The sequence below is a fragment of the Gobius niger genome (assembly GCF_951799975.1).
Source record: "Gobius niger genome assembly, chromosome: 1".
NCBI lineage: Eukaryota > Metazoa > Chordata > Actinopteri > Gobiiformes > Gobiidae > Gobius > Gobius niger.
Genome location: NC_136852.1, coordinates 18,896,490 through 18,910,132, shown reverse-complemented (window position 1 = coordinate 18,910,132; position 13,643 = coordinate 18,896,490). Strand labels below are relative to the sequence as shown.

Sequence of the window (13,643 nt, the reverse complement as noted above, 5' to 3'; positions counted from 1 at the left end):
TCTTTTTGCATATCCACTTGTAGATTGTCATGTGTCTTTTACCTACTTTGCAAAGTCGATACATGACCGTGCATCACTTCCGGATAATACAACTGGGCAGGGGGGAAAAAAGCAACCAGGCAAGCTTTTCTTTAGTGCAACATTCGTGAGTTGTTATATCAAGAAACAAACACAAAAACTTCACGTGTTGCCTACAGTTTGGGTAAGCTTCCTATAAGGCGAGATACAAGTTACTTTTCATCTGTAGAAGCGCTGGCACGGATGTTATTTAGCAACTTGCTAACTGCTGAGCTAACTAGAGCTAGTGTGAAACAGTCGCAGCCAACGTCTCTCCCACCTTAGTGTTTAATGTTTTAGCGATAAATATATTTCGTTATCAAATATTGTGACATGACGAGAGTGATCGTGAATCGTAAAGATGACGAGTTAGCGAGTGATCGGACGTTATAGCTTGCTAATGCTAACTGTTGTTTTCCTTAGCCTTTATATTCATCTCCTGCCTCGCGGTGATGGGATTACGAGCAAAACATGGATCTAGCAGTTCACTAACATGGCAGCAGTACAGTGTTACGCCAGCCTCTGTAAACTTTATATGTTGAACAAAACTAGTGTTACTGAATTATCCGTGCGTTGGTAAAGCTACATCCAAGACTTTTCTCTTTTTCAGATTCATCTTTGACCTCAACAAACTGATGACAACTTCGCTCAAGAAATGAACAGGAAAGCGCGCTGCCGACTCTTACTTTGTACTTTCTGACCACTTTTACCCGGTTGGTAAACTTAACACCAAATCATGTCATTGCCAAAGGATTCAGGCAATCGAGGGAAAGAGAGAGAGCGGGGAGCACGCCCTAAAGTCAGACAGAGTCGGTCAGAAGAGAGACGGGACACGGGCGCTTCACGCAAATCGGCAAAAGCAAAGAAGAAGGGCCTTGCTGCTCATGAACCCGCTGCGGAGCGCCCAGTGAGCGATGGCTTTGAGTATGGGGAGCTGCTAAATGACCTAGAGACGACAGATTTGTCATCTACCACTCTGAAGGAGAGTTGGAGGCGACAGGGATTGGAAGTTGCTGCCTCTTTGTTAGGACACGAGAGGGCAGCATCTAGGCCAGTCCTTGGTTCAGCCAGCTCTGTTGCCGAATTATCTGCTTCTGGCGATGCTGAAAGCAGGGGATCCAACAACAGCCGCACTTTACGCCAAAAGATTCAGGATGCAATGGGGCAGTGTTTTCCAATAAAAACACATAGCGCCGCAGCCACACCAGCGTCTACGCAGGCACTTTCATCACCAATAGCCTGTCCATCCTCAAAACGTAAGATACATCTCAGTGAACTGATGTTGGACGACTGCCCCTTTCCCGTTGGCTCCGAATTGGCTCAGAAGTGGAACCTCATTAAGCAACACACGGCCCCAATCACACAGCCACCCATACTTGATTCAGCAGTGGTTTGCAATGCCCCATCTGCAGCTATGGCAACAGTGGTTGAGGACGTTGATGACAGATTGCGAGAGCGTCGCCGGATCAGCATCGAACAAGGTGTCGAGCCTCCACCTAATGCGGAGATTCACACATTTGAGGTCACCGCTCAAATGAACCACCTCTACAAACATGGCCCTAAACTGGCGCATGGCATGAACGATATAGCAGGAAGTGACCGAGCCAGCGCCCTCCAGCAGCAGCAGCAGCAGCAGCTACTCCTGCAGCGGCAACAGCAGCATCAGCTCCTCCTTCAGAGCTGCCTCGACACTCTGGACGAAGTGGTGGCATCTGCCTCGGCCACTGCCCAGATGGGCGACTCCGACTCAAGTGAAAGCTCAGAAATCCCTGCGACCAACCTGATATCTCAAGCCACACTGCCTCAGACTGAGCCTCAGAAATGTAATGACGGCTACCGCATTCATACGCAAATAGATTACATTCACTGTTTGGTCCCAGATTTGTTGCGAATAACCAATTTGCCGTGTTACTGGGGTGTGATGGACCGCTACGAGGCAGAGACGCTGCTGGACGGCAAACCTGAAGGAACATTCCTACTCCGTGACTCCGCTCAGGAGGACTACCTCTTCTCTGTTAGCTTTCGTCGCTACGGCCGCTCGCTGCACGCACGTATCGAACAGTGGAATCACAACTTTAGTTTCGACGTTCATGACCCCAGTGTGTTTCATGCTCCAACTGTCACTGGTTTATTGGAACACTACAAGGACCCAAACTCTTGCATGTTCTTTGAGCCTCTTCTGTCCAACCCAATCTTCCGTACGCAGCCGTTCAGCTTGCAGCACATTTGCAGAGCTGTTATAAGCAGCTGTACAACATATGATGGTATTAATATGCTTCCCATTCCTAATACTTTGAAGAAACACTTGAAAGAGTATCACTATAAGCAGAGAGTGCGTGTACGAAGAATGGATACCTGGTGGGAATAAAATCAATCAATGCTCAGTTAAACCCCACATACTTGATCCTAGTTGAATTATCTTTGATTTTAAACTTTGTAAATCATCAAAAGTCACATATGAAAGTGGTAGAATGTGTCCATCAAGAACTTGTTTTTACATAGATCTCCTCCGTTGTCCATTGTCGGTATGCCGGTCTTCTGCACAACTTTTGGATTCAGTTATTCGTTTCAATATGTTGATGTTTTTTGGTTTTTTTTATCACTGCTACTTTACCACTTCATGCATGGCAAAGATATGAAGAAAAGTTGGGTGCAAAATGTTCCCGCTTTACAAATCTTTAAGCTGATTGACATGTTAGCCTCGTCTTGAATCACCATGTTGTAACCAGATCATTACTATCACTATTACTTTCCGGCTGTATGTCTTCATAGTAAATTGCACTGAGGATGGGGAACAATGTAGACTAATATTGCACACTCTGGATCTTTAAATTAAATTAAACAATATTATTTAGATTCATTCTGTTCAAGTGCTCATCTGTACATACTTTGTTTTTTCAAGTGTGACTTAATCAGCTTAATTATTTGTCGTTGAGAGCAAGTGTCCTATTGTGCATGAAGATGATTATAATGGACTTGTTCATCAGTCACGTGCTGGGAAGGCGGGACACACACTGACACTTCTTGTTACTGAGGTGTGGAAGTGCACCATGTCTCTTGAATTAATCATCATTTTCCATATCTAGCCGGGAGCTGATTATAATGGGTAAGCGGACGGCGCATTATGCTACCTGTGCCTATACCCAGATAGCAGCAGTGCTGAATATCAATTTGGTTGACGTGAAGGCACAGTGGGGCACAATCATTTTGGCTTCTAAAGGTGCATAGCAGACGGAGAACCTGTAACATTCATCATTCATATTTGTTAGTTATTCAGCTCTGTCTTCAGACTTTTATAAGTCAATATTAGCATTTTGCTTGATATCAGTGTAGAAATAAGTCATTATGAATAACAAAGAAAACATTACAATTCAAAGCGTGCAGCAACCATGCTATTCTGTCTGCGAAAATGGATTTTGTCTGTCTGCCGTCTCAAACATTTGATAAAAAAAAACAACTGGTAAGTTCTGAATGCCCGCTTAACAAACAATGGCATAAATTACAAATTGTTCTCCTCATTCATCCAATATTATGGGTACATAAAGGTAGTAAGCTCGCAATTTCCAAAGGGGAAGAAAAGGTGAGTATAGCAGTAACAAAATCGTATTTGTATGTATTATTTGTCTGATCTTTTTCATGAAAATAAAACTAAAATGGTGCCTACAATTTAAACAAAACAGATGTCATAAAAATATTTTTGTTGAATTACAAATGGGTACAGCTACATAGCTTTTTTCCCCCCAAGGCATTGCCTCAAAAACATCACTAAATTATTGAAATGTATTCTACCTTATACAGCATATAGTCCACAAACCAGAACTACGCCTATTTGATTTTCACACTCTCGTGATGACTGCTGTGTTACACCAAGCACAGCAGGTGGCTCTAAAGAGCTTTGGTACTTCCCATTGACTTACTGTAAGAAGCACTCTGGTGTGGTGAGAGAGAGGCTGAATGTGGCTGCTGCAGCTGGGGCCACTGTGCCTCTCATCATGCAGGTATTACAGGCCCTTGGGGGGAGAGGAGGACTTTGCCTTTTCTTTGCCTGGATCAACAAGCCCAGAGGGACAGCCTGCTCAGGCAAAAGCTGATTGGCTACACATACTTAAAGTGGTCATGCCTGTTAGGTGCACATTTTGCCCCACTGTAGGAGGAGATTGTGCTATGTATTCAAAACCCTATACATTTGGGGGTGGACAATAAGCTTCAATGATCTAACTCCTGGGAACATTTGTGATCCAATAATCTCCTTGTTATAGCCCGTTTTCCTTACCTTTGTAGCATATGAATGAAACAACGTATAGCCTTAACTAGCATAGCTGCTTTGTGTATCTAGGCCATTAATGCATGGGAGGGATATCAAACATATCAAGTTCTGCTAGAGGCATTGGAGTAGGCACAAACCCACTATGTGCCCAGAGACGAAGAGGATCGGGAGGAATATATTTCAGTGGCAGAGGAACGGCAGCATCTGAAAGAGAGTTTGCAGTCAGGGAGTCCTGTGTACCTTTAGCCTTGAACATGACTACGAAAGTGACAATTTTATACAAATAGCTAAATCCAAACCTTTACTTGCTTCTAATGTCCGCACCATTTCATAATTTCATCTGCATTTCAAAAAATATCAGACCTTTCAAGTCTAATAATAGCTTTGTTTTTTAAAACCTAGATGTACAATTTGTGCATTACTAAGTGGCCCAGTTAAAGACAATGGTTAGATCATGAACATGAGTTTTATGTGTGAAGAAGATCAATTTAAACAACCCAGTCCAGTTGACAACTTTAAAACCGTGTACAATGATTACAAATGACTTGGAGCTTTTGGAGCATTGCCCTTTTTTGTGGCCTCCTTTATTTTCCTTTAGTTGCATAAAATAGTAATGCGTTCTTAGAAAAAACGTCCCTATAGCTACATGGAACAAAGGGACACAAATGATGAAGAAAGATCCTTAAAAGTGATGCTTCTTTGAAAAGACATGCTGTTTGTGTTGTTTCTCAAGCACTTTGTACAGACTTTGGTCCTATCCCCACAGCACTATCCCAGAAGCGCTAACAGCATGTACTAGAGCTGTGGACAGGACAGGCCAAATGAAAGAACAGGGCAGAGCTTTTGAAGCACCTCTCAAGGGATGGTGCAGTGGTGTGTGGCTGGCAGCATTACACGAGAGTATCCACTCACTACACTTACCTGGGAAAAAAGAAAAGTGTGTATTGATATGGCGGGATTATCAAGATTTTCTTTCTTTGTTAGTGCTTGTTATGGGAGAGAAGGTCTGAAATGTTTACTTACTGTGTGCTTGTTAATAACACACTTGTGTTGGTACCACCTCAGCAGTCTGCAGTTCTAATCAATTCTGTCACTTCTTGTCAAAATCTGTCATCCGTATAGCTTAACAAAATGATTCACATTTCATAATTCATTTGAATCAGGCATGCACTGTAGTAGCTGTCACATTTGCCGGTATGATTGCATGTAGGCGATAGGACCGCGTTTTTAACCACATTTAGCGTTTTAGGTCTAGTTATCCACATGATGGATTCAGCACCATGGACAGCTCATGCATTGTTATTTCACTGTTTTCTCTCAATATACACATCACACAGTCACATTTACATTTGAAACATACAATCATATGTATTGGTAAGAATGATAGGCTATAGGATTTGATTATATAAAACATCTACTGTAATATTAGTCATTGGCTCCTTTTTTCCGCACAGACACAGTCGGGCTGAACTTGGTATTGTTCAAAAAATAATCCTGAAAAGCAAAAAGTATCAATCCATCGATCCATCCATCCATCCATCCATCCATCCATCCATTTTCTTCCACTTTATCCGGGACCGGGTTGCAGAAGAAGCAGTCTCAGCAGGGTTGACTTCCCGATCCACGCACACCTCCTCCAGCTGTTCTGGAGGGACCCCGAGGCAACACCAAGCCAGCTCAGAGACATAGTCCCTCCAGCATGTCCTGGGTCTTCCACGAGGCCTCCTCGCAGTAGAACATGCCTGGAACACCTCCCAAGGGAGGCAACCAGGAGGCATCTGAAACAGATGCTTGAACCGCTTCAGCTGGCTCCTTTCGACGTAAAGGAGCAGCGACTCTACCCCAAACTATTACCTTAATGTGCACTGTTTCAGTGCCCGAATGATCATAGGAGCTATGTTGTCTGGGGCATTATGCCCCTAGTAGAGTCTCCCATGGCAAACAGATCCTAAGTGACGGTTCAGCTCAGAAAATCCCTATGGAGAGAGCAACATCAAGAACTGTGGCGTGCCATTGTCTATTGGTCAAGCCTTTGCCCACGGGGCCCGTAGGGGTCAGGTACTGAGAGGACTGGGTGGCACTCGAAGGCTGGTGCCTCAACAACCCAGTCCGTGTGCACAGCTTTTGGCTGTTGGGAAGCAAAAAGTAGTCACTTAGAAATCTGAAGCTAAGAGTAAAGCAATTTATCCAAAATACTTAGCTTTTTCTACGGCGTTAATAGCAGAAGAAGCATATGATACCGGTTGCTTGACAAGAATCATACACTATTTAAAGAAAAGCTGGAACTTTACTATTTGTATAGTGCTTTCACATGACTCAAATCACCAGAAACACTTAAGTAAGTAGTAGTTAAATTTGGTATTTAATTTCGGATGCTTCTGAATGTGCTATTATTGATTCCACCTTTATTGCTTGTCTGTATTTCATTATTGCCTTCTCATAAGAGTTCACCTCTGACTGCCGTAGCTGAAGGGTACCCGGGTGATAACGATTGAAAGTCTAAAATGATCAGTTGTCCATCTAATGTCTAATGCTTTTATTTAATGAGCTGTATGATATAAAGTAGAGGCCAGGGTTCACTTCATTAGCTGTGGCTGCTAGCTTTAAACTCTGCCAGACTCGATCATTATTTTTCACATGTATAGAATGGTCTAATAAAGCAGTAAGGACACACTTTATTAAACCTTTTGGCATTTAGGGCTATGTTGGAGAGTGCAGTACAGGTGACCAGGTCAGAAGAGGCCAGTGATTACCTGAACAATTAACCAGAAATGAACCTGAACTGTTGTATAACAGCCTAAAATCTTGTGTGGGAGATCAGTGGGAGATTCAGGATCTTAGTCAGGAGTATCTGAATGGAGGATTAGTTACTATTGGCCATACCGCCTTTGCTCTGCCCAATCCCGTCAGACCTTGGAAGCTAAGCAGGGAAGGGCCTGGTCAGTAGAACACCAGGAAGCCTAGCGAATGTAGTATGTGAGTGAGTGGTTAGTGATGGAAGGAGGGGCCGATGGCGCAGACTGGTTGCCTCGCTTCCAGCAGTCTACAACAGGGCAGCTGTGGCTACAATAGTAGCTTACCACCACCGAGTACAGAGTGAACGAATAGTGCAATGTAAAGCAGACAAGCGCTATAAAAAGCCAATGCATTATTATTATTGCTATTATATTTAATAAAGGTCCTGTACTTAAAGGCACACTGTGTAACATTTTGGATTATATCATTGCCAGCAATACAAAATATCCGAATGACCCGCTAGACACAGAAAATTTTATTTTTGCAGTGGGTAATCCAAACTTGGATGAGGATCTTACTTATTTACAGTAAATCTCACAATTTGACCATCTGTAGTTAACATCTCCATGGAGACGAGCAGGAGCCGTTCCCACTCCCATAAAGTTACTGTTTTCCACCATAAAAGTATGTTGCATGGTGTTGCTTTAAATGTATTTATTTTTTCACAATTTTATATAGCTAACAAAAAGAATGGAGATTGTTCATAGTGGTTTCCTATCTTCTTGATTCTGCATGGGGATGCATTTATAAGCACGTGTTTCAGTTTTACCGTATTAGCCACCACCACTCCTAATAATAATAATAATAAACTAATCATAATAAACTCATAATGCACATAAATACACGACTGGACAAATGAATCTTTATGGGGTGTACCTCTGTGTTTTACACTTTTGACTGACAGCAGTGAGAAATATGAAAGAAGGTCGGACTCCTGCTGGGACAAAAAGCGAAAAGTCTTATTAAGAAAATCCACATTCACAGATGAAAAAGCTGCACTGGAAAATGCCGGTACCTGCTTAGGATGTGAAATTCATTTGCATGCTCTCCCCGACCATAACGAGAGCTGATTGGAGACTGACAGAGCTGTGGGAGTGCGCTGCCCCGGAGCCATTCGCAAACGCACAGTCAGCAGAATCTCGGGCTTCCTCTCATCTGCATATCTACATCCAAGTGCCAAGAAATGAGACGATGAATGTGTTTTTCCACTGTTTGACAAGGCAAGCTATAGATCCACTGAGCGGTGCACTTATCCGACATGGAGACAGTTCAATATGGGACAGCAATAGTGGTCAGGTAGAGGGGGACTCTTGAAGAGAGTTTTCAGGGAAATCTGTATGTTATCTAAGGGCTGAGTAACTTTAAGTTTCCCCGCAATAAGAAATCTTTAGTCAGAGACAGCCAAAAAGAACACCTGGCTGACATTATATACAGTTATGAAGTTGATGTGCTTTTTACACAACTTTATTTTGGGCTGTCCTGCTTTTTAGTTTGCACATTGTCCAAGTTCCGTTTCTTGTCTTTGTGTAGGAGAAAGATATGATCAGGTTTGGAGTTCTGTTCTGCATACTGGGTTTCTGTGTCGCACTGAGAGAACAGGAAGAGCCAAAGATTGAATTACAATCAGAGGCAGAATGATGCTACCTGCTGCTGAGCTGAAGCTGCAGAAACTGAGAATCTGTGTGTGTGTGTGTGTGTGTGTGTGTGTGTGTGTGTGTGTGTGTGTGTGTGTGTGTGTGTGTGTGTGTGTGTGTGTGTGTGTGTGTTTGTGTGTTTGTGTACGTGGAACAAGTCTCCATGACTCGCCATGTCTTGTACTAGGCTATATTTTGCAGGGAAGGAAACACAATGCATGGGAGCAATGAAAACCTTGGCTAGTTGTGTCGATGGCAACATTTGTTTGGTGCATTCATAATTCACATTGTCGTTTGGGTTTTTGTGAAATGCACAGTATTTATTATTATTTTTTTGTCATGAATCCTATCTTTAAAGCAGTAGTGAGTAACTTGTTAACCTTAATGAATCCTTTTCGTAGTCCCTCTGGGGGTAATACAAGTGTTAACGGGATGATTCTTCCCCCGGTGTCTCTGGCCAGAAAATCACAATTGCAACTTTCCTGCCTCCGGTTAGGTGCCACACTAATGGCATCATGAAGAAGAAGCTAACAGGCTAACTGGCAAAGCTAACTGCAGGCTAGCACCACTTAAACAGTATTTACAGCCAAGTTTGAGTGAATAAAATGATCTCCATTGTGTAATTGGATGTACAATATCCCTCTCTCCCTTTGTCTTTTCTATCAGTGTAGCATATACTCTCACGGACAATTAATGGGTAAAAAAACATAACGTGCTACGACACCTGCAGTGGCGCTTATGGCCTCTAGGGGCATGAGTTACTCCTACTGCTTTAATTTGTATTTATCATAATTTCAAAATGGTGGTTGTGCGTCTGAATTAGAACACAAAAGAAGCGTGATCAACTGACTGTGAACAATTCAACACTTGTATCTTCTGTGATTAAAAATATGGCTGTGTACCTGCTTTGCAGCTCACGTACATCGAAACCTTAGTGTGTTCAATCAACACTGCAATAAAAAAAGCTATGTTAGATGCCGATGCAAAGGTGTTTTCAAATCCAGACTAAAGCATATCATGTGTCCTTTCAGTCATGAACAGTAACGTTGTAGAGCTGACAATGATCCATTCATTATCACATTCACTTCACCTAAATAGATGCATTCAAATTTTGTTTACAGATCTTTATTATGTTAGGCCTTTATGACTCATAAAATCTATATTGAAATAAGTTTAATGACAACACACTGTCGTTCCTTTATCTGCCTTAGGGGAGCTCCAGCATCGTTCGCTGTATATGCATGTGGTTGCACCTCAAAGACACACACACACACACACACACACACACACGCACACCAGTGCTGTGAGGATTAGGAAATCCATTTATTTTTCTTAGCTCTGCCGTTAAGAGAGACATAAAACTCAATGATTCAAAAGCAAACTGCAGGAATACTAATGTTCTTCCACTCGGGAATTCCACTCTGTTTGTACTGAGGCCATCACTTGTAACGTGTAATGCGTATAACAGATGCCAAGAAGATGCTGTGTCCTTTTGAGTCATAAAGTCTTGATAAGTAATTAATACATATATAAAAACTGAGAAGAAAAACAAAAAAGATCAAAGAACTGTAAAACTTGAACTAAACATAATAAAAAGTTCAATAAAGTTATATTTTGTAGATGTTTATTTACTATATCCTCGAGCGATAGATTTTAATCTAAACTGATAGCTGCTGTGTGCCACACAGGAATAGAAGCACAGCTCCGGCCAAATGTCTGTACTGTGAAAATTACTAAAATGATTTTTGATGCTTCCAGTAGATAAGAGAGCCATATCGTTCCAGAGTATTAAGACATTTCTGTAGAGGCTGCTGAGAATAAAAGTAACCATGAATTCTGGGGCAGATAATGTACAGAATCAACATGTATATGCCTGATTATAGATTTTATCAATAGACCAGCCTGGATCATGATAAAAAAATGTGATTCGCCAGATGAGTTAGGTTTGCATACTAGCTGGTCAAAAAAATAAAAAAAATAAAGTTAGTCAGTTCTAGATTTAGCAACATTATGTGTCAATAGAGTGAGATCAGCCGACTCACTGTATGTACTGAATGACCAGGTTATTACATCAATGGATTTTCTTTTTTCCCTGATGGTGCTGGCATATTCCAAGATGGCAATGCCAGGATTCATCGGGCTCGCACTGAGAGAAACTGTGGGATGTGCTAGAGCAGGCTTTGCGCAGAGGTCACACTCTCCCATCATCAAAACACGATTTTGGTGGAAAAAGTAAACGAGAACGATGTGAGAGTGTGCGACATACAAACACACACAACTATTCTGACATTCGCACTCTGTTATTTATCTGGGGGAATTTAGTCATAGCAATTCTCTTGACACATGCAAATGTCTGGTTGGTGGGTGCATTTGAAGTCAGAACACCCACTGCCTCCTTGTTGAGATACTGAAGCACCAAGCACTCTACCGCACATTAATGAAATGCCATTAAATAAGCATTACGACAAGTGAAATAGTTTCATATTGTATCGTTTCTTAATGGAAGGCGACAGATGCCCAAATTCTTTGACAAACTCCCACTTACGCATTAACATATTCTGACAATGGCACACAGAAAAAAAACATCCTCAAGTCAATGGTCTCTGGATACTTGCTTTTCGCTGCAAGCGTTACGTGTCCCACTATTGTAAGGGCAAGGACAGGAAAACTTTTAATTAATGATCTTTATTGCATGTGCCACCTCGTTGTACAGTAACTCACTCTCAGCACGGCAGTACAGACGCAGGCAGGTATTTTCGGTCATGATCTCGCAGCAAGTCAATTCTATGGCGTTTAATTAGTTCGGAAGGACAGGTTAAACTTTGAAACTGTCACCCGCGCCCGGAGGAATTCTATCAGAGCGCCGCTGGTCACTTTCGCCAGACAGGAGAGAAAGATTTGGCTCCTCGCAGTCGTCGCTAGGCAGCTGCAATCACGAGCTCTGCCTCTCTCGCACAGTAATTAGAAAGAGGCACGGGCAGCGAGAGCAGCAGTTTAACCTTCACGTTTCCTTGTTTTACCACAAGTGCATTGCTGAGGTGATCCTCGCGCACACTTAAGGCTTCTCACGCTCCATCTTGTGTTGCCATGGCAGTGTGACAAGATCCGCATCCTTTAACATTGTACCCTGGAACAATTGTGCCTTTTAGTATTTTGTGAAGCTATGTGAAGAGAATGCTGTTCATGGCTAACACGCCACAGCACTAAATGTGACAAATTAAACAGCCAGTGAACAGTGAAGGTTCAGTCATAATCTTAACAAAAAAAAATCGCTTAACAATAATAATGTTGAATTATTTTGGCTGATTCATTATTAGTATATGATCTGAAAGCTATATTGGCCTTTGTGTCTTTGTATCAATGTTTAATGACGTCTTACTGGTGTGACAAATGACACTACAGGAAACAAGGGGCCAAGGCAGCATTCTAATGAAATTGCAACAAACTGCCTTGGCCCCTTGTATTCACAGTTTACTCCTTATGACAATGGATGTAAATCATGTGACTGTGGGTGGATAAGGAGGATACAATTAGATCTTCTCAGACCAGCCTTAGCTAATGTGAAACACTGAGATGAATAGTCCGTTTTGATTGCACGACTCACTTTGTATGCCCACGGAGACTCTTGGCTGTGCGCCCTTCTTCGTGCACCAAGGGAATCCCAAATTCATTCGGTAAGAAGGAAAATAACACACAAAAAAAGAAGGGAAAAAAAAAAGCCCAGGAAGCGGTGACCTCTTTTGAAAGACTATGAATCATCCTGTTATCTCCATCTTCAGTGGCACAGACTGCGGAGTCAGGACGTGCTAAATGAAGTGAGAAAGCAATCGTAATGACACTGAGATGGTGTTTGGTTGAAATGAATGAATGCATAAAGCTCGGTGAGATATGCAAACAAAATTACAGGCCAAAGGGACTCGCGATGCAGTAGGCAACATCACTCATCCCAAATTCAAGAAGACGTTTTCAATTCAGAGTTGTGGTATCTTTAAAAAAACGTAATTAAAGCCACGCTGCGAGTGATTCGAACAGATGGTTTTCATGTGACATCCACTGAGGTCAAAACTGTAGCGAGCGCCATGGTAACACCTATACTTGGAGGACTGGCAGGCTAATGTTCCTGCATTATCTAAAGCAGGGGTTCCCAAAGCAGGGATCGGGACCCTCAATGAGGTTGCGAGAATATTATTACTTTACGAAAATTGGAAGGCCTGGATACTGTTACTTTTTTTATTTCAATACCGGTACTTTAACGATACTTGGTTTACAATTCTGATACCGGGACAATGCAATTTTTCTCATGCCCCGAGAGGCCATAAGTGACACTGCAGGTGTCATAGCATGTTGCGTTTTTTTACTCATTAATTGTCTGTGAGAATAAATACTACACTGACAGAAAAGACAAAGGGAGAGAGGGATATGTGGCCATAGCCTACCGCCTTTGCTCTGCCCAATCCCGTCAGACCTTGGAAGCTAAGCAGGGAAGGGCCTGGCAGGACTTGGATGGGAGACCGTTTAGGAACACCAGGAAGCCTAGCGAATGTAGTGAGTGAGTGAGTGGTTGGTGGTCGGAGGGGCCGATGGCGCAGACTGGTTGCCTTGCTTCCATCAGTCTACCCCAGGGCAGCTGTGGCTACAATAGTAGCTTACCACCACCGAGTATGGAGTGAACGAATAGTGCAATGTAAAGCGTCTTTGAGTGTCCAGAAAAGCGCTATATAAAACCAATGCATTATTATTATTATTATATTCTACATACAATTACACAATTTCTTTTCACTCAAACTTGGCTGTAAATACTGTTTAAGTGGTGCTAGCTCGCAGTTAGCTTTGACTGCTAGCCTGCTTCTTCTTCGTGATTGCATTAGTGTGTATTGGTGGCTCCTACC

The 13,643-nt window shown here is 42.4% G+C and overlaps 1 protein-coding gene across 1 annotated transcript; it reads left to right on the top strand.

The window, feature by feature from the left end:
• The first annotated feature begins 82 nt into the window (after positions 1 to 82).
• Positions 83 to 3,566, top strand: socs9 (suppressor of cytokine signaling 9). The gene is made up of 2 exons (XM_079572645.1): positions 83 to 202; positions 668 to 3,566. Exon 2 carries the CDS (start codon positions 794 to 796, stop codon positions 2,423 to 2,425), a length of 1,632 nt encoding a protein of 543 aa, XP_079428771.1. The 5' UTR covers positions 83 to 202; positions 668 to 793; the 3' UTR covers positions 2,426 to 3,566.
• The last annotated feature ends 10,077 nt before the right edge of the window (positions 3,567 to 13,643 follow it).